The sequence below is a fragment of the Rhinopithecus bieti genome, unplaced genomic scaffold (assembly GCF_001698545.2).
Source record: "Rhinopithecus bieti isolate Rb0 unplaced genomic scaffold, ASM169854v2 scaffold_3040, whole genome shotgun sequence".
NCBI classification, from domain to species: Eukaryota; Metazoa; Chordata; class Mammalia; order Primates; family Cercopithecidae; genus Rhinopithecus; species Rhinopithecus bieti.
In genome coordinates, this window is record NW_016804657.1 from 3,025,444 (window position 1) to 3,045,913 (window position 20,470).

At 43.0% G+C, this 20,470-nt stretch overlaps 2 protein-coding genes across 8 annotated transcripts in view; both read left to right on the forward strand.

Moving 5' to 3' along the window:
• CAPZA1 (capping actin protein of muscle Z-line subunit alpha 1) overlaps positions 1 to 7,505 on the forward strand; it is a 49,881-nt gene extending 42,376 nt beyond the window's left edge. Inside the window, exons 8-10 of the mRNA XM_017869720.1 lie at positions 2,692 to 2,763; positions 5,441 to 5,503; positions 5,885 to 7,505. Coding sequence (XP_017725209.1) covers positions 2,692 to 2,763; positions 5,441 to 5,503; positions 5,885 to 6,025 — 276 coding nt within the window. The 3' untranslated portion in view covers positions 6,026 to 7,505. The remainder of the gene's footprint in view (positions 1 to 2,691; positions 2,764 to 5,440; positions 5,504 to 5,884) is intronic.
• A 2,875-nt stretch (positions 7,506 to 10,380) lies between these two features.
• Positions 10,381 to 20,470, forward strand: part of MOV10 (Mov10 RNA helicase) — a 28,300-nt gene continuing 18,210 nt past the window's right edge. For 2 of the 7 annotated variants that reach the window (XM_017869721.1, XM_017869727.1), the window contains exons 1-2: positions 10,386 to 10,605; positions 10,724 to 10,925. In XM_017869721.1, the coding sequence (XP_017725210.1) occupies positions 10,789 to 10,925 (137 nt within the window). In that variant the 5' untranslated portion in view covers positions 10,386 to 10,605; positions 10,724 to 10,788. Of the gene's footprint in view, positions 10,926 to 11,306; positions 11,486 to 14,980; positions 15,179 to 20,470 lie in introns of those variants that run through there. The other 5 variants (XM_017869722.1, XM_017869726.1, XM_017869724.1 and 2 more) reach the window with 5 other exon arrangements.

The window sequence follows — 20,470 nt, forward strand, 5'->3', positions numbered from 1 at the left end:
TGCCCCTTTTGTTTTGTTTTGTTTTGTTTGAGATGGAGTCTTGCTCTGTCGCCAGGCTGGAGTGCAGTGGCGCGCTCTTGGCTAATTGCAACCTCCACCCCCTGGGTTCAAGCGATTCTCCTGCCTCAGTCACCCAAGTAGTGGGGAGTACAGGTGCATGCCACCATGCCGGGCTAATTTTTTATATTTTTAGTAGAGACCATGTTTCACTGTGTTAGCCAGGATGATCTTGATCTCCTGACCTCGTGATCTGCCCACCTTGGCCTCCCAAAGTGCTGGAATTACATGTGTGAGCCACTGCACCCGGCTCATTCCCCTTCTGAATGTTCTTTTCAGTCCCTGAACCTCTAGTTTTTTAATGAAAAAAAACAAAACTGATATTTGATTGTGACCTACTTGTATTTTAAATATTCTTATCTATTGGGATTTTAACCTTTATATGTCATCATCATTGAGCCCAGTCTTTTTGCCCACATCTTTGCTATCCTGATTTTACATGTAACTATTAGTGGTTCTTATTATCACCCTTCTTTTCCAGTGGATTTTCATCTTGTCTCCAGTGGATTCCAGTCTTGCTCTGTTGCCCAGGCTGGAGTGCAGTGGCGCAATCTCACCTCACTGCAGCCTCTGCCTCCTGGGTTCAAGTGATTCTCCTGCCTCAGCCTCCCAAGTAGCTGGGATTACAGGCACCCGCCACCATGCCTGCCAATTTTTTTTTTGTATTTTTAGTAGACAAGGGGTTTCACCATGTTGGTCAGGCTGGTCTCGAACTCCTGACCTCAAGTGATCTGCCCTCCTCGACCTCCCAAAGTGCTGGGATTAAATATGTGAGCCACCATGCCTGTTCTCAGTGGATTCTTATATTCTCTTGTCTTCTTTAACCTCTTAAAAAGCCAAAAGGTAAAATTTCAGGGTTTAGAGAGGGTATGGAAAGTCTAGCTTATCTTGCCCATCTGGATAGAGCCAGCTGTTTCTCCTATTAAAGAAGATACTTCCCAGGCACGGTGGCTCAGGCCTGTAATCCCAGCACTTTGGGAAGCCAAGGCACGAGGATCATGAGGTCAAGAGATCGAGACCAGCCTGGCCAACACGGTGAAACCCCATCTCTATTAAAACTATAAAAATTAGCTGGCCGTGGTGGCATGCGCCTGTAGACCCAGCTATGCAGGAGGCTGAGGCAGGAGAATTGCTTTTACCCAGGAGGTGGAGGTTGCAGTGAGCTGAGATCGGCCACTGTGCTCCAGCCTGGGTGACAGAGCACGATGCTGTCTCAAAAAAAAAAGAAGATACTTGTTTTTGTCCTGTAAACAAGGATATGTAGGGGGTTTATGTTGTCCAGGGAGGTCTTTTTGTTGCAAATAGGTTTCTGCTTAAATGAAGCTTGGCTGTTAGTTATGCCCTTCTAATGATATCCACAAAGAGTAAGCCCCTGCTGAGACACTATTTCTCTCCAGATCAAGGAATTTCTAACTTTTTGACAAAACATAGCATTGGGAGGTACTACATATGTTGTATAGCTCTGGAATTTGACCTAATTCAAATCCTAGCTTCTCCTCTTATTAGGTGTGTGAACATGAATAAGTTATTGTTTAATAACTGCTTCAAGGCAAGTTTCAGTTTCCTCAGCTATAAAATAGGGTTAGTTGTAGTCCTCATCTCATAAGAGTTTCTGTAAAGATTAAATGAGGTGGCCTAGCGCAGTGGCTCATGACTGTAATCCCAGCACTTTTGGGAGGCCAAGGTGGGCGGATCACGAGGTCAGGAGTTCAAGACCAGCCTGGCCAACATGGTGAAACCCAGTCTCTACTAAAATTACAGAAGTTAGCCAGGCTTGGTTGCGGGTGCCTGTAATCCCAGCTACTCGGGAGTCTCAGGCAGGAGAATCACTTAAACCTGGGAGACGGAGGTTGCAGTGAGCCGAGATCGTGCCATTACACTCCAGCCTGGGTGACAAGAACAAGACTCTCAAAAAGAAAAAAAAGATTGAATGAGGGAATATAAGTAATAGTGAAGTCTTTATGCAGCTGAAGTCTTTATGCAGCTGAAATACTACTTTTCTAACTGTCACATTTCTTATTCGTGATAGCCATTTCAGTATGGTTAGTGCACTCCAGCCTGGCACTTCACTTTACCTTACATATTCAGAACTACTTTTATCTTTTTAAAAATATCTGATTTACCAATAAAATATTTGTTTTTCTGTCCTGTCTTTAACCCTCAATGAGACTTTTCCTGTACCTGATCAGTTCTGCTTACCAATATTGATGATAATGTATATGAGAAATGTGCCAAATATTAGGTATTAGGATCCATTTAAACTCCTTAGTTTTCACAGAGAAAAACTAATGTTTAATGACTTTAATTATTTTAATATTGTTAAGAGTGGGATCTTATTTACCTTTGTATTCACAATGCCTAGCACAGTGCTTAGAATGTGAAAAGCATGTAATAAATGTTTGTTGAACTTAATAATCAGTTTTCCCTGCTAAGGAAAAAGCATTCTTAAACTTAAGTGTTCTGTGAATTAATTAACCACCATTGTGAATTACCATTGCTTATATTAATTATTTGTTCAGAGTTGGTAAAAAGGCTGATCAACTTAAAGATAGCTTAAAGCATGGATTTGTGTCCTAAGTAGCACATTTCTCTATGAACTTCCCCTTAAAAAGATTCATACATTGTCTCACACAGGTTCACTATTATGAAGATGGCAATGTTCAGTTGGTTAGTCATAAAGATGTACAGGATTCACTAACTGTTTCAGTGAGTATGGAATATTCAGTGTCTGTCTTACTCATGTCTCATCTTTCTTTAAAAAATTAGTTTTGATCCTGAGTGCTGATTCTGCCAGTAGAAATTCAGTTTGCTTTTAATGTTTTGATTTTGGCCACTTCTGTTAGTTCCTCTTACCACCAACCAGCATATATTAGTTCACAGTTTTTGACTCAAAATATTGATTATGGCTTTAGACAAATGTCCTTAGTCGCTGTCTCTCAATTATAATAGTCACTCAAGGACAGCAATACCTTCAATCAATAATACCAAGAGCAAGGAAAGTTTACCAAACTGCATCCTATAGGGCTGCATTTATATCATTAGAGAAACAACATTTTTAGGAGTATTCAATTAGAATGTTTTGTGGTTTGGTGGTGTTGTTTTACTTGAGATGGGAACTCACTCTGTTGCCCAGGCTGGAGTGCAAGGAAGGACATGATCACAGCTCACTGCAGCCTCAAGCTCCCAGGCTCAAGCGATCCTCCCACCTCAGCCTCCCAAGTAGCTGGGACCACAGGTCCATGCCACCATGCCCAGCTAATTTCTTTATTTTTGGTAGAGATGAGGTCTCTATGTTGCCCAGGCTGGTCTCAAACTCCTAGACTGAAGTGATCCTCCTGCCTCAGCCTCCCAAAGTACTGGGATTACAGGTGTGAGCCACCATGCCTGGCCACTATTGTGTTCTATACCTTGAAAGAAGAGACATGATTTGTTCTTGTATTTCTTTGATAGTCTCGTTACTTCTTTAAGTTCTTAGAAGTTATTGAGTACCCCCAAAGAGTTTTTGTTTATGTGTTATATCTATCAATGTTTACCTCACTAAAAATTAAAGCTGAGAAGTGTTGGCCGGGAGTGGTGGCTCACACCTGTAATCCCAGCCCTTCGGGAGGCCAAGGCAGATGAAAGCTTGAGCCCAGGAGTTCAAGACTAGCCTGAGCAACACGGTGAAACCCTGTCTCTACAAAAAAATATAAAAATCAGCTGAGTGCCTGTAATCCCAGCTACTTGGGAGGCTATGGTGGGAGGATCACCTGAGCCCAGGAAAGTTGAGGCTGCAGTGAGCCAAGATCGTGCCACTGCACTCCAGGCTGGGTGACAGAGTGAAACCCTGTCTCAAAAAGAAAGAAAGAAAACTAAGAAGTGTTAAAAATATTACTTAATTAAAACTAATGATAACAAACCCATTATTTGTTAATAAGTAACATCTTTGTGAATATATTTTCCAAATCAAAAGAAAAAAATAATGGGAAGAATGGCATTAGTCTTTGTCTTCACAAATTGTGTAATGTCTGGTTTATTAAAAGATGGCTGATTTTATTGTGATATTAGTTGTTTTTTGTTTGTTTTTTGAGATGAAGTTTCACTCTTGTTGCCCAAGCTGAAGCGCTATCTTGGCTCACTGCAGCCACCACCTTCCAGGTTCAAGTGATTCTCCTGCCTCAGGCTCCTGAGTAGCTGGGATTACAGGCATCCGCCACCACGCCCAGCTAATTTTTGTGTTTTTAGTAGAGACAGGGTTTCACCATGTTGACCAGGCTTGTCTTGAACTACTGACCTCACCCGCCTCGGCCTCATAAAGTGCTGGGATTACAGACATGAGCCACTGCACCCGGCCTCTGCTTCATACCTTTCATTATGCCTCAAAGTGATAAAGTCATCACACATCATGTAGTTTCTAGGAAATTACATCATACACACATTACAGAGTGAAAGTGAAACAGGCAAATAACTTTGTGTTAGTATTATTATGAAAGTAGAAAATAGGCCGGGCGCGGTGGCTCAAGCCTGTAATCCCAGCACTTTGGGAGGCCGAGATGGGCGGATCACGAGGTCAGGAGATCGAGACCATCCTGGCTAATACGGTGAAACCCTGTCTCTACTAAAAATTACAAAAAACTAGCCGGGCGAGGTGGCGGGCGCCTGTAGTCCCAGCTACTCCGGAGGCTGAGGCAGGAGAATGGCGTAAACACGGGGGGCGGAGCTTGCAGTTAGCTGAGATCCGGCCACTGCACTCCAGCCTGGGCGACAGNAAGAAAGAAAGAAAGTAGAAAATAGTTTTGACCTCATAGTCTGTCTCAGTGCTGCTGCTCTAGACATTAAATCCTACCCTCTTCCCTTTAATTCTGTCGTACTTAATGGTAACAGGAAGAGGGAGATTCATTTCATTTTATACTTGAACCATGTAGTACAAAATGTGATTGGCTAGTTTAACATCATAATTGGCAAATAAAGGCATATGTGAGCTTATGTATATGACTGATGTGTCCAAGGGCATTGTTCATACCATTTTAAACCAGAAATATTTTCAGGGCGTCAAGGTTTCAAGACTTGATGATGTCTTTTGGGCATACTGTGGTAGAGTGGAAAGAGCATGGGTTTTTTTGGTGAAGACCTAATTTCAGATCCCATCTTTATCATTCAAAAGCTGTATAATTCTGGTCAAGTTGCTTAAGAGGATTCTGTTTTCTTATCTGCAAAATGGGGGTTATGATTTTAACATAGTCTCTTCCGTAGAGTTGTGAGAATCAAAGGAGGGTAGTGGGCATGGGAACGCTTGGTAAACTAGAAATTGTTATACAGATGTTAAGATGGACTTACTTTTCAGGATCTTACTGCTTACACATTAAAAAAAATCTGATTTTCCCCCTCTTCCTTCCTCCATTAGAATGAAGCCCAAACTGCCAAGGAGTTTATTAAAATCATAGAGAATGCAGAAAATGAGTATCAGGTAAGAAGACTTGGAGCTAATTTTCCTAGTTCTACTATCTTATTATTTTGCTGTTAACATATTTTGTTTGGCCTGTGTCCTTTAATATAAATATATATGCTCTTCAGTTTTACTAAATGTGGAGACTTTGCAAACCTTCCAAGTTGGCATTCTGCTTACCATCAGAGTTCGAGGATTGCTTGGGACTGTAGCTCTCACTTTAGAAATAATATAGGTGAACTTGACCAAATTCAGAGATTGGAGAGGAGCTCACTGAAAATAATATATCCTGTCTGTCCTTCATAGGAGACTCAAGCATATCCTTTGACTATAGCATTACTTTTCTGTTCACAACCAGCTCCATTTCTGTTCAAGCAACTCATCTTCAATTATCTATTGCAGACAGCAATTAGTGAAAACTATCAAACAATGTCAGATACCACATTCAAGGCCTTGCGCCGGCAGCTTCCAGTTACCCGCACCAAAATCGACTGGAACAAGATACTCAGCTACAAGATTGGCAAAGAAATGCAGAATGCTTAAAGGCTGAATGTAGGATTCTTCAGTATGTGGAAAGACAAGGATTCAACGTGTGGTCATATGATAAATAAGTGATTTATAAACAAGAGTGATATTTTGCTAGGGCTTTCAAAGTTAACCGGTTTTCTAGCCTCATGAAATACTGTTGAACCTGTAGCGTTATCTTGATTCTTTTGTGTTTTCTGCCTTGTAATTTTCTGTTATTGCTATATCTACGTGTAAATCTTTTTTTTTCTCTCTTTTTTTTTTTTTGGTTAATTCTGCCACATTTAATGTTGGTGAGAGAGCAATCTATCCTAATAACATTTTACTAAAGTTTCCTAGCCATGAAGCCTGCTACTGATTTAGACAAGGTATTATGGTCATTACTTTCTACCCCTATCCTTCCAAGCACTTCTGGTACTTCAGTGGTTTTTACTGATCCACCAACACCTAAAGAGGCTATGCTACAATCTCTAGCTAAATGGAAGACACATTCATCCTTCTCCCTCTGACTGCTTTGATCATCATTTACTGCATCTCATAACTGTAATTTTCCAAAGTTTGGATTGGGACTTTTCAGGTCCTTTTTGGAGGGCAAAGGAAGTGCCAGCTTCTCTGGGGAACTTGTTTTTAAATCCAAAGACTTGAACCACATTCCCTGCACATGAACATGTTGCTTTTATCCCTTCTCTCATTGTCTCCCTCCCATCTTAGTACCATTGTAGTTATAGACATCTGCATTTTTAGAAGCATTTTACCCATTTATTTTTTTAAACATTCAAGAACTGCTGACGTACTGTGGATGTAGAGTATAAAACTTGAAAAATGCAGATGTTGAAGGAATAATAGGTATCTTGTGCTTTAATACTTTATGGCAGGATTGTACTATAAGCAAATGAATTAAACAGCTATGTAAATCATAAACAAAAACTAAAAATGAACCAAAGTGAAAAGGATAACTTCCAGGCAGTATCTTTCTATTGTAACCTGTTATTTAAGGAAATACTAGTGATTTCTTCTAAATAGGATGTAAAACTTATTTCAAATTACTCTTCCTCAGTCCTGCCTGCCAAGAACTCAAGTGTAACTGTGATAAAATAACCTTTCCCAGGTATATTGGCAGGTATGTGTGTAATCTCAGAATACACAGGTGACATAGATATGATATGACAACTGGTAATGGTGGATTCATTTACATTGTTTACACTTCTATGACCAGGCCTTAAGGGAAGGTCAGTTTTTTAAAAAACCAAGTAGTGTCTTCCTACCTATCTCCAGATACATGTCAAAAAAGAAAGGTGTTTGTGCTTCCGTTTTGTTTCTGCTCAGTAATACAGTCAAGCAACAGTTTGTTTCCAGGTGACCCATTGAGCTGTGTATGCATTTTTGTTTATTTCAAATAAAATATATTTGTATTATTTGTCATTCATACTATCCATCCATACCACACTATCTTCTGTATCAGGTAGTCTAATAGAAATATACCTGTTTTGTTCTAAAATTGTCTGAGTCTCTCCTTTTTGATTCATCGCTTCAGCCTTGGTTCTCAAGGTAAGATATTCAGCTGTATTTGATCTTATGTTGAGAATGTTTAGGGTTTCTGAAATTGGTTTCTACCTTCAACTATTATAGACTTAGTGAATATCCACAGATTTGCAAAGAACAGGTTTTTAAAGCATAAGCAATGTGTATGGATCATACTGCTCTTCACTCAAAGACTACCCATGTTTCAAAGGGAAAAATGTAGTTGTCTTCTGTACCTGTTATTCAGAAAGCAAGGCCCCAAGTATGGTTGTAGTCACTAGGCAGAAGGAGAAATGAAAGAATCCCTGCCTTAAACTTGGTAATATTTCACATTGCGTTATCTTGAAATGCTGCTTTCCCCTCCTTAGTTGGCCTAACTACAGACTTGTGGGAGAGGCTTTTATCCTGATTCCCAAAAGAGAGCCAGAGGGAGTTTTTGTGCTTCAAGTACTCCATCCAAGGCCAGGTCAAATTCCCACCTTTTTGAGGAATATTTAGCTGCATTCCGTTCTATTTGTAATGCAAATAGATTGAAACATTCTTGCTTTAATTTATTAACTCTCTCATCCTGCCCCTGCTATCCCATTGATTCTTTAGCTTAGACTTTTTAAAAAAATTCTTAACCCCTTAACTATCTAAAGGCCTTGGTTGGGAGGAAGTCAACCCTCCTTACCAAGTCTGGCAGACACTCCCTCTCCTCCTCCCGCCCCCTTCTCAACCTCCCTTAGTAGAATATTTGCTTGAATTGTATCTATTTTATCACCACAAGCTGCTGAAATCAGCCTGTTGTACCCCAGGGCAAAGATTTCCCAGCCATCTGGAAAAGAGTTTTTTGTGAGGCCTCCCTCCTATATTTGGGTTTGAAATGACACTGCTGAAGACTGTTTCATCTGAGTCTCAGTGGTTATTCCTCTATTGCTTGCCTAGTTCCAATGCCTGTTGTCTTTTTATAATCTAAGACTTTGGCGCTGGACCTATCTAGGTTCATAGGATATTTGGCAAACTTGGCATATTCTTTTCAAACTCAAAGAATGATAAATATTTGAATGCCAACTTGTGAATTTACAAGTTTCTATAAAACTACCAAGTAAACCAAATGCTTGTGACCATTGTCTCGTTTTTCAGCTACCTACTATGTGAAAAATCAAAGGAAGATTGGTAAATACAGAACAAAGCTGGATTGTCCTGTAGTTTAAGTTGAGCTAACTTAAATTTCTGCTTTGAACAGATAGGGTATGTATAAATACACGGAGTATATACAAGCTCTGAGCACAGAAACAAATCTCACATCTGACGACCAGAGGTCAGTCTCCTCACCATCTTGGTTTTGGTGGGTTTTAGCTTCTTTACTGCAACCTGTTTTATCAGCAAGGTCTTTATGGCATGTATCTTGTGCTGACCTCCTGTCTTATCCTGTGACTTAGAATGCCTAACCTCCTGGGAATGCAGTCCAGTAGGTCTCAGTCTCATTTTACCCAGCCCCTGTTCAAGATGGAGTTGCTCTGGTTCAAACAGCTCTGACAAGAACAATTAGAACCCTATGTGAAGTAGATTTTTCCTGATTAAACTTGTTTAGAGAAGTTCCATTGTAAACAAAGCCACATAGCGTCACACTTTTACCCAAGTTTTTACTATACTGTAGCCTTTTGTGTACGTTTTGAGAACATCCAAGAGATAAACCTGACCAGAGAAGAGGGGAGATTGTATCCAAGAATAATATGGATTTAGATTTGCTGGTCAGAATGGAACCAGGCATTCAGTTTGAGTATGGTTGATGGTAGGTTTTTGAGATGGTAAGTAACAAGGCAGTTTTGAGGAGTTCACCCTCTCTACTCTTCTGGAACCTCATCAGGACATTGAGGGAGAAAAAAAGGTAAAATCTTTAGCTGCTTTTCTAGTTTTTTCCTCTACTTTGCATGATAAGTTTCTAAGATGTTTTCCTCTGCTCTATTTTCCCTATCCCCGTAGCTTTGGTTCCCACTGACATTGCATTTCCTGTTGCTAAAGCCTGTTATTCCTGGCTTCATTTGGTTGTTGGCCTGAGAGAAGGTACAAGGGTAGCCCAGCTGGAGTGTGACCTGGGTTCTGGACTTTCTTCAATTCCTTAGATTGAGTGTGTGGCTTCCTGCTGGTAACTACTATGGAGAACAACACTAGCTTTGATTTATTTGAAAGTGATGTATTTGATTTAAAACTTTGTAGTATAACTTAAGCTTGTCCCATTCTAGTGTGTGTGTTATTTCATTCTGCAGGAAAAAATAGATGCAAAGGTTTGTTATTGTAGCCCCACCTCCTTAAATTTGTTTATACAGTCTTCTGAAGCACACTGCCCTTTTAGTTCTCTTCTTGGTGCTGATGCTATCACTATTAACCACTTATTATTGCCTAACAGTCCCTTATGCCCAAGATGCTAGTATTTTGATAAATATAAGAGGCTACCTTATATACTAGTAAAAATTGAAGAACGATACAGACTGGAATGCAATGAAGCGCCCAAATTGATGTGGCTCAGGGCTAAGGGTCACCAGCCTATCCACGTAATGAAGCCGGTGTGGCAGAGAAAAGCAATGACTGTTTATCCTGGCAGAGCCCCTTGTCCCTCCCTCCCACACGTACACACCTTTATCTCAGAGACTCTGGGTTCTTTTCCCCAAACTTCTTTGACCCTTATGCCAACTACGTGCGTCTGAAAGCCTAAGAAGGGAAAATGGGGGAGGGGGCGTGTCGCCTGCTTCCACGGGTTTATGCCCCTGGAAGGCTGGGGGAGGCACTGGATGAGCTTTCCCAGTCCGGCTGCTGCCGACCTAGGTCCCAGTCCTGCCCTTTGCTCTCCTGCTTTTCACTGAGTTCCGAGGCTCTGGAGGGTGGGCGTGAGGGTAACCCTAGCTGAGGCTCGGAGGTCCTCCCGGGCTGTTCAGAAGGCCCCAAGCGGTAGCCACGTTCTGATACTGGCTAGAAGCCAGGGGAGGGAGCTTGGGGTAAGGGGAGGGCCCTGAGGGAGGGGTCAGACGCTTTAGGAAAGAGTTAATGCGAAGAGGGGGAGGGGATAGGACGAAGAAACCGAAGCGAAAGCTCAGGTAAGAAAAGAACGGAGGAGAGAAGCCTTGTGGGGAGAAGGGAACCCGCAGGATCAGGGGTCAGAGTTAGGGGGCTTCCCCCCTGCTGCACCCTCATCTCAGGGCCGCCAACTTCCAGCTGCAGCGGCGACTTTCAGTTTCATTTCCACGGACCCTCCTGCCTGGGCCGCAGCCGCCGCCGCGATGCCCAGTAAGTTCAGCTGCCGGCAGCTCCGGGAGGCGGGCCAGTGTTTCGAGAGTTTCCTGGTCGTTCGGGGACTGGACATGGAGACAGATCGCGAGCGGCTGCGGACCATTTATAACCGCGACTTCAAGATCAGGTACGGGCCGGCCCACTCCCGGCCCCGAATCGCGGGCCCAGCTTGCTGCCACGACCCGCGCGCGGGGGCCACCTTTCCCGCCCCGGGGCGCAGAGGGACGCAGCTCCCCCAGCGGCTCAGGCCAGTCCTGGGGCGGCGCAGACCTCCCCTCCCGCGCCTCGCCCACGCCCCACCAGCGCCGCCCGGAGCCCGCCCGTTCTGCCCGAGCTGGGCCCCTGCGCCAAGTCCCCGCGGAGAGCCTCCCGCGCCGCCCGCGCCCCAGGCGGCCGGAACCTGGGGCTGGGAGCTAGGTCCCGCATCCACGCGCCGCTCGGGGGGCTGAGGGACAGCGCTCGCGGTGGGGGAGGGGAGCCTCCAGAGGGGGCCCAGGCATCGCGGGAGCGCGGGGAAGAGGCTGCCTGTTGGGGGCTGCGAGTCCGGGCGCGGGCTTTACGGGGACCTCTACCACCTTGTTGAGGCGCTGCTGCCTCGGGGGTCCGCTATCTGGGAGAGCTGAAGAGGCCCAGGGTAGAAGGGAGAAGCTCAGGAAGCTCTGGAAAGAAGAAAAGGGCACAAACTACGTACGTACCAAACCTCCATTAGCACCTGTGGCTTCTCCATGGAGACCCAGGGGCAGGGCCAGCCTTCTGGAGGCTCCCTTTCACCCTGTGGCTGAAGGCTGTTTGGTCTCCTTTTCCTGTTACCACCCAAGTGAAAATCAAAGAGTCTTCTGTCAGACCACAGAATTGTGCTTCAAAAACACGTTTATCAACAGGCTGCTGCCTTGCATGGAAAACCAAGAAACAGTTTAACAAGGGTAAACGTAAAGGCTTGTACAAATAAACATAAGGTAGTGGGAATCTGGGCTTAATAACAGACCTCCCGAAAAAGACCTTGGGTTTTAACAGACCAGTGGGCCAGTATGGGTGAGATATTTCTGCTAAAACAGCTGAAGTCTAATATTGAGCTAATAAAAGTGTGATTTGGGGTCGGGGGGAGAGGGTTAGAGACTCTCCATATTGGTCAAATCGTGTCTGGAATATCGTTTTCACTAATGGATATCACATTTTGAGAAGGATGTTAACAGGCTTGAACAACATCTGAGAAGGGGCAAAGATGATGAGGCCCTATTTTATGTCACTATGCTGGACACTATGGGGACTCTTAAGATGAAAACCACAGTCCCAGAGGAGTATCAGAGGCTATGATATGCATGCAATATACATGTACACAATATACGATAGTACATGGTAAATGGAGAATTATACTAGGGATGGTAAGAAAAATGCTGGAGGAAAGAGCGAGCATTTGCATCACATGGTATCAGCCCTTCAGGTATGTGAATTCACCTACATCCACAGAGTACAACATGGCTGTGAAACAAGTCACCTACTTCTTTTGGCTTTGTTAAGGAAAAAGTAATTGGTTAAAGCAGTAAGGAAGACTTGACTCAAGGCTATGGTAATAGGGCTATTGCAATAGGGAAGAGAGTTGGAGCTCAATTCCGAATACAGCAAAGATAGCTGGGGATTTATGACCAATGAACAGAGTAAGGGGATCAATATATAGAAAATTACTAAGAGGAGCCATAAAGACTGGAAGGATTTTTGCTCACCTGACCTAACAAGACTCTTGTGAAAGGCCGACCAAGGACTTGTACATCCAAGGCAGGAATGAGGAACTTTATCAGATATCAAGCATGGTCATGCATCGAGGATGAGGAGTCTCACTAAAATGACTTCAGATTCTTGCTAAAACTGAACTAGATGGGCCTAAGACTGAAGGGTTTGGGGAGGCAAGGTCAAGGGGTAGTCAAAAAGAGGGCTCAGGGGAGCCTAACAAAAGTTTGATCAAGGAGAGTTTTTGTCAGCTCTAAACCAAAGGTACATAGTTTGTTTTAGTATCGGGGAAAAACTGATTGTGTTGGATTGCATACAGAAAGCCAGATATACTGTATATTATGGGTGAATGTAGGCATTTTCAAAAGTAACTTTTACTGTATGCACTTGTGTTTATGCAGATAAGATACCACTCCTCTGTAATCATTAGGGGATGTGATGGAGAAGGTGGCATTGACCTTGGCCTTGAAAGAGATAAAATTTTAGTACATGGAGGAGGAGGAAAGGCCTTCTATGTGGGTTCATATTCTATCCTGAGACTCAGTGAAAGAAACAGAAATATTTGCCTCAAAAATAGAAAAATCAGACAGAACAAGGTAATTATCCTTGACTATTTTGGAGTGTTAAGATGGAGAGGATTGCACTCCTGTGTCCCTCCAGAAGGCAGAAGTGGGTTTCATCAACTATCCCTGCTCTGTACCCTCACCATATTGGGGAAATATATGTTCAGATTAAATAACTTGCCTACACATCCTTTAAAAAGCCAGGCTGAAATGCTGTGAAGTCAACCTTCATTTCCTAGTAGGAATTACTTGCTTTTTCTCTGGGCTTTCATGGCTCATTCTTTACACCTTGGGTATAGCCTGGTATTATGGCCATGTTACACTCTGCTTTAGGGCACATGGCCATCTCCTCCTGGTACCAAATCAGTGTAATATGCTAGCCACGCAAATGCTAGCTCCTCTACATTTAGTCAGGTTTACATACGTCTTCAGTCCCCAGCATGGAGCTTTGCATGTAGTAGATGCTCAATAAATGCTTGCAGAATCTAATTGAACTAGCAACTAGAGTTAACTAACAAGAGAATGGGCCATATAGCAGGGGGTATAGCAAGTCACACTCTTTATGAATTCTTGGAGATTCCTCTACTGGAAGGGGATAGGTCTCTCCAGCTAGGTTATTTTATGATGTTATAAAGTGCTCTGCTCTGAACTCTTGCCTTTTCCCACCTACCTTTATTCATTTAGCAAGTATATTTAATGAGGCTCTACTATGTGCCTGTGCCTTGGTCCTTAACTCCAAAGAATATAATCTAGTAGAGAGCAGCAGATATGTGTAGAAAAACAAATGCAATACAGTAGTATAGGTGCTAATAATGGTGTTCAGATAGTCCTGCCATTTAATGGTTGCACTTAACTTCGAACAACTCTCTAAATCTTCCATTTCGCCAGCTGTAAGAGTATGGAAAATAATACCTTTTTCTCGGGGTTGTGAGAGACCAAAATGAGCTGTCCTAGGCAAAGCATTTGCATGGCTAGCATATTACACTGGCTTTGTATGTGGTACCCCTCATTAGTGCAATGATGATTAGGAGTCTATTGTATGGGGTAAGGACTGATGTCACGAAAGGTTTCTGAGAGAAGATGATTCTTGCTTTGGACAGGAGACTCATTCTTCTACAAGTACTGGCTGAGTGCTTCCTATGAATGGCAAAGCAAAAGTGAGTTGCTAGAAATACACAAAAGGAACCCAACTGACGAAGGAAGGAGGCAGCAGTTAGATAATTATTTCATTATGATTGTGATGAGTGCTTGTACGGAAAAGTCCAGTATGCATTGAGAGTATATAATTTGGAGATCTGACCTAGTCTAGCAACCTAGACTAGATCAAGAAACCTAGGCAGAGGTTTCTTGGGGAAAGTGATATTTGAGCAGAATCTTGAAGGATTAATGAGACTTAGAAGATGTAAAGGACAAGGGGAGAGTGTACAGGCAGAAGGAACGGCACCTTCAAAGGCTTGGGATGACCTCAGAAGAACGGGAGGCCAGCAGGGCCCTGGGTAGGCATTGTGAGGTGTTTTGTTTTGTCTTTAATCTTAACGGAAATAGGAAAACACAGAAAATTTCAAAGTAAGAGACTGACATAATCAGATTTAGAAAGATCATTGTGGCTTCTGGCAAGGAGTTTGGCTTGGTGGTTGGACCTCTACCCACAGTAAAAAACACATTTTACTTTGGGACCTGGTATACACAGCCTTCACAAAACAATGCCTGCCCTTGAAACAATACATAGTTTCACTCCCTGCTCTCTGATATTTTTTGTTCTATTTTATTTCAGTTTTATAAAAATCCTGGCTTTGAACCGCTAATGAGAATTGGAATCCACAGTCTGTAGATTATTAAGCTAGATGTCTCTTTAAGATCACTTCCAAATCTGATCATATGTTTTGAAATACAGTTCCTCTAGGTTTTGGCCTTTCCTGAACTGGGTCTAAAAAGATTAGCCATTGTTCACCCAACAAACTGAAGGGACGTCCTAAGGCAGGGCAGTGCAGGCTAAGGATGTCCACAGCGCAGAAGTCTGCAGAGGGGCACAGTGATACAAGCAGTTGGGAATGGCTGAAATAAGGATGGATTAACAAGACACCAAGTGTGGGTGAGGATGTGTACCTCATGTTCTTTTTCTCTAAAATGGGATGATAATAATTACTACCTCAAAGGGTTGGTTTGAGGATTGAATGAGATAATGCGTTCAGGAAATGTTTTCTGTTGATGTTACTATATTTCCATTATCGTTGTTACTATGGAGGATCTTGAAGGTGCCATATAAAAGACTTAATTTTGTGGACTCGCTGGGCGCGGTGGCTCAAGCCTGTAATCCCAGCACTTTGGGAGGCCGAGACGGGCGGATCACGAGGTCAGGAGATCGAGACCATCCTGGCTAACACGGTGAAACCCCGTCTCTACTAAAACTACAAAAAAAAACTAGCCGGGCGACGTGGCGGCGCCTGTAGTCCCAGCTACCCGAGAGGCTGAGACAGGAGAATGGCGTGAACCCGGGAGGCGGAGCTTGCAGTGAGCTGAGATCTGGCCACAGCACTCCAGCCTGGGTGACAGAGCGAGACTCTGTCTCAAAAAAAAAAAAAAAAAAAAAAAAAATTGTGGACTATGGAGTTATAAATTGGGGGAACAAGATCAGATTTGTGTCTGATGACAATTCTGCAGATATAGGCGGTGGCCTAGGGTAGCGGTATGAAGCCAGAGGTTGGGAGAACGGTTAACTGGGTCCTAGGAAATTGAGCAAAGGGTATGATCAGGCAGCTCACAGAAGAAATACAAATGACTAATAGAAGAAGGACAGATCCTTGACTATATTGGTGATCAGAGAAATGCACAGTTAAAAAAGATAACATTTTTCGTAATCAAATTGTCAAAAATTGAAAACATTGAACGTTTCTGATGTTAGAGCCTTGGGAAAAGGGCATTTTCAAACTCTTGTTAGTGAGAACATAAATTTATACAACCTGTTTAAAGGACAATTTGGCAGAACTTATCAAAGTTGTAAAGGTTCATTCTCTTTGACCCAGGAGTTCTACTTTAAGGAATTTATCCCATTAGACTTGCCTACAAGTACAAGGTGTGCAAGGATAATTATTGTAACATTTGGAGTAGCCAGAAATTTCAGGGAGCTTGTCTATCACTAGAGAAAAAAATACACCATGATGCATTCATACGTGCTATCTTTTGTAGCCATTCAAAAGGGCATGGTGGCTCTGTAAAGCATTGTTACGGGAGAACATCCATGGTGATGAAAACGCCTGCTGCAGAATAGTATGTGTAGCATATATGATCTCATTATTGTGTTTTGTATGCATAGAAAAAAGTCAGGAAAAACATACATCAAATAGCGGGTTTAATTAATTGTTCCTAATTAAGCAAGTAGTTGGGAGCAAGGGAATTAAGGGCTTTAATGTTTTATGTTAGATAATTGTTTAAATGTTTTAAAAATACTTTTGGTGACCACCTTTTCATTTATCTTTTTTTTTTTTTTTTTTTTTTTTTTAATCTCTCTCTGTCACTTAGGCTGGAGTGCAGTGTAATGATCTCAGCTCACTGCAACCTCCGCCTCCTGGGTTCAAGCAATTCTCCTGCCTCAGCCTCCCAAGTAGCTGGGATTACAGGCATGAACCACCATGTCTAGCTAATTTTTGTATTTTTGGTAGAGATGGGGTTTCACCATATTGGTCAGGGTTGTCTTAAATTCCTAACCTCAAGTGATCCACCCACCTTGGCCTCCCAAAGTGCTGGGATTACAGGCGTGAGCTACTGCGCCTGGCTCACTTATCTCTTTATGCAGGCATGCTTATATCACACCTACATAAGTTTACACACATGGGATCATTATCACATTATCATTTTTATTGTGGACCCCTCCCCTTATGGGCATCCCACCTCCATTTCCACATTCTGCCCTATGCTCAGGTAACTCTTGATATCAATCAGGGTATTTTTTTAGTCATTGTTTTATTTAAAAAGAATCATGTTTGACTGGGCTCAGTGGGTCAAACCTGTAATCCCAGCACTTTGGGAGGCCAAGGCAGGTGGATCACCTGAGGTCAGGAGTTTGAAACCAGCCTGGCCAACATGGAGAAACCCCGTCTCTACTAAAAATACAAAAAATTAGCTGGGCGTGGTTGCGGGTGCTTGTAATCCCAGCTACTCGGAAGGCTGAGGCAGGAGAATTGCTTGAACCCGGGAGGCGGAGGTTGCAGTGAGCCGAGATGGTGCCATTGCACTCCAGCCTGGGTGACAGACCAAGATTCTTTCAAAAGAATCATGTTATTCACATCATCCACGTCCTACTCTCTCAACTGTATGATGGGAATCACTCCTAGGCATCTGGCATGGACCTCTAATGCATTGCTGGGACTTTTTTCCCAATATTATGCTATAATAAATTTTAAACATAAAGAAAAGTTGAAATGATTGTACAGTGAACATCCACATACCCTTACCTAGATTTCTTTTAACATTTTACACATATCTGCCCATAGAGCCATCCCTCTGTTTATTTAGCAAGTCATCTTAATTTTCCTGAAGCATTTCAGAATGTTACAGACATCAGTGCACTTCATTCCAACAAATTACTATTATTAATTATTCAGCGTGATTATTATCAGCTAGTGTTCAAAATTTGTTATGTTTACCTAGAAATGAAAAAAAAATTGTTTATGGGTTTGTTTGTTTGTTTGTTTGTTTAGACAGAGTTTTGCTCTTATTGCCCAGGCTGGAGCGCAATGGCGCAATCTTGGCTTACTGCAACCTCTGCCTCCTGGGTTCAAGCAGTTCTCCTGCTTCAGCCTCCCAAGTACCTGGGACTACAGGCATGCACCACCATGCCCGGCTAATTTTTTTGTGTTTAATAGAGACGGGGTTTCACCATGTTGGTCAGGCTCGTCTGGAACTGCTGACCTTAGGTGATCCACCCGCCTTGGCCTCCCAAAGTGCTGGGATTACGGGCGTGAGCCACCGCGCCCGGCCATGGGTTTTTTGTTGTTGTTGCTGTTGTTGTTGTTGTTGTTGTTGTTTGGGTTTTGGTGGTTTTTTTTTTTTTTTTTTTTTTTTTGAGACGGAGTCTCGCTCTGTCGCGCAGGCTGGAGTGCAGTGGCCGGATCTCAGCTCCCTGCAAGCTCCGCCTCCCAGGTTTACGCCATTCTTCTGCCTCAGCCTCCCGAGTAGCTGGGACTACAGGCGCCCGCCACCTCTCCTGGCTAGTTTTTTGTATTTTTTAGTAGAGACGGGGTTTCACCGTGTTAGCCAGGATGGTCTCGATCTCCTGACCTCGTGATCCGCCCGTCTCGGCCTCCCAAAGTGCTGGGATTACAGGCTTGAGCCACCGCGCCCGGCTGGTTTTTTTGTTTTTTTAAGTCAAGGTCTTGTTCCGTTGTCAAGACTGAAATACAGTGGCATGATCACAGCTCACTGCCACCTCAACCTCCCAGACTCAGGCTATCCTCCCACCTCAGCCTCCTGAGTAGCTGGGACCATAGGCGTGTGCCACTATGCCCAGCTAATTTTTCATTTTTTGTGGAGATAGGGTCTCTCTATATTGTGCAGGGTGGTCTCGAACTTTTGGGATTACAGGTATGAGCCACTGTGCCCGGTCTCTAAGCAAAATTTGCAAATAGCAAAATGTTCAAATTGTAAGTGTACTGTTCTGTGAGGTTTAACAAATGCATATATCTGTGTGCAAGCCCCTGTTGAGGTACAGAACATCACATTACTCCAGAAAAGTCCCTCCTGCTGTTTCCTAGTCAGTCCTCACTCTTACTCACCCAGAAGCAACCACTGCTCTGGTTTTTTTCGTGATAGTACCTGTTCTAGAACTTCATTTAATGGAATCATATAGTATGTATTGTTGTGTAAGGCAGCTTTCACTTAGCTTAATGTTTTTGAGATTCATCCACAATGTATCAGTACTTTCTTTTTTAGCACTTAGTGGTATTCCATTGTATGAATCCAAATCGCAGTTTGTATATTTATTCCCCTGTTTATGGACAGTGTTTTTAGTTTAGGGATCTTCTGAGTGAAGCTGCTAGGAACTTTTTTTTTTTTTTTTTTTTTTTGTGAGATGGAGTCTTGCTCTGTTGCCCAGGCTAGAGTGCAATAGCACAATCTTGGCTCACTGCAACCTGCGCCTCCCAGGTTCAAGTGATTCTCCTGCCTCAGCCTCCTGAGTAGCTGAGATTATAGGTGCCTGCCACAACACCTGGCTAATTTTTTTGTATTTTTAGTAGAGACGGGGTTTCACTGTGTTTGCCAGGCTGGTCTCGAACTCCTGACCTCAAGTGATCTGCCTGCCTTGGCTTCCCAAAGTGCTGGGATTACAGGCATGAGCCTCCGTGCCCAGCCAGGACCATCTTATACAAGTCATTTTGTGGACTTACATTTTAATTTCTCTTGGGGAATGTATCTAGGAGTGGAATTTTTGGGTCATAGGATAGGCATATGTTTAGTTTCACAAGGAACTATTAGACCTTTTCTTAAAGTGCTTAAATCATTTTACAGACCAACAAACCAATGCATGAGAGTTTTGGTTGTTCTCTTTTTTATTTTTTTGAGACAGAATCTAATTTTGTCACCCAGGATGGAGTGCAGTGGCACAATCATGGCAGACTGCAGCCTCATGCCCAGCTAATTTCTTAATTTTTTTGTAGAAACAGGGTCTTGCTATGTTGCCTAGGATGGTCTTGAACTTCTCAGTTCAAGTGATCCTCCTACCTCAGCCTCCCAAAGTGCTAGGATTACAGGCATGACCCCATGTGCCTGGCCTGGTTGTTCGGTATCCTTACCAGTATTTGGTATTGTCAGCCTTTTAAATGTTAGCCATTTGAGTGGGTGTGATACATCTTTTCAATGACTGCATCATATCCTGTGGTATGAGTGCTTATGATTTGTTCACCTATCACTCTGTTGATGGGCATTTGTTTAATTTTCAATTCTTGACCACTGTGAGTGACTCTGCAGTAAGTATCCTTGCACATATGTCTTTATACGTTGGTACTTTCTTCCCATGGGACACATTCCAGGAACAGGGTTACTGGGTTTTGTGGGGTTTTATCTTTTAAATTTAAATTTTTTTTATTTTATTTTTTGAGTCAGGGTCTTGCTGTCTTGCCCAGGCTGGAGTGGAGTTCTGCAAAAATAACTGTGTAACCTCAAAGGCCTGGGCTCAAGCAGTCCTCCCACCTCAGCCTCCTGAGTAGCTGGGACTACAGGGGCGTGCCACCACACCTGGCTAATTTTTTAAAAAAATTTTTGTAGAGACAGGGACCTGTTATGTTTCTCAGGCTGATCTCAAACTCCTGGGCTCAAGTGATCCTCCCACCTCAGCCTCCCAAAGTGCTAGGATTAGAGGCATGAGCCCCCATGCTCAGTCCCTGGGATT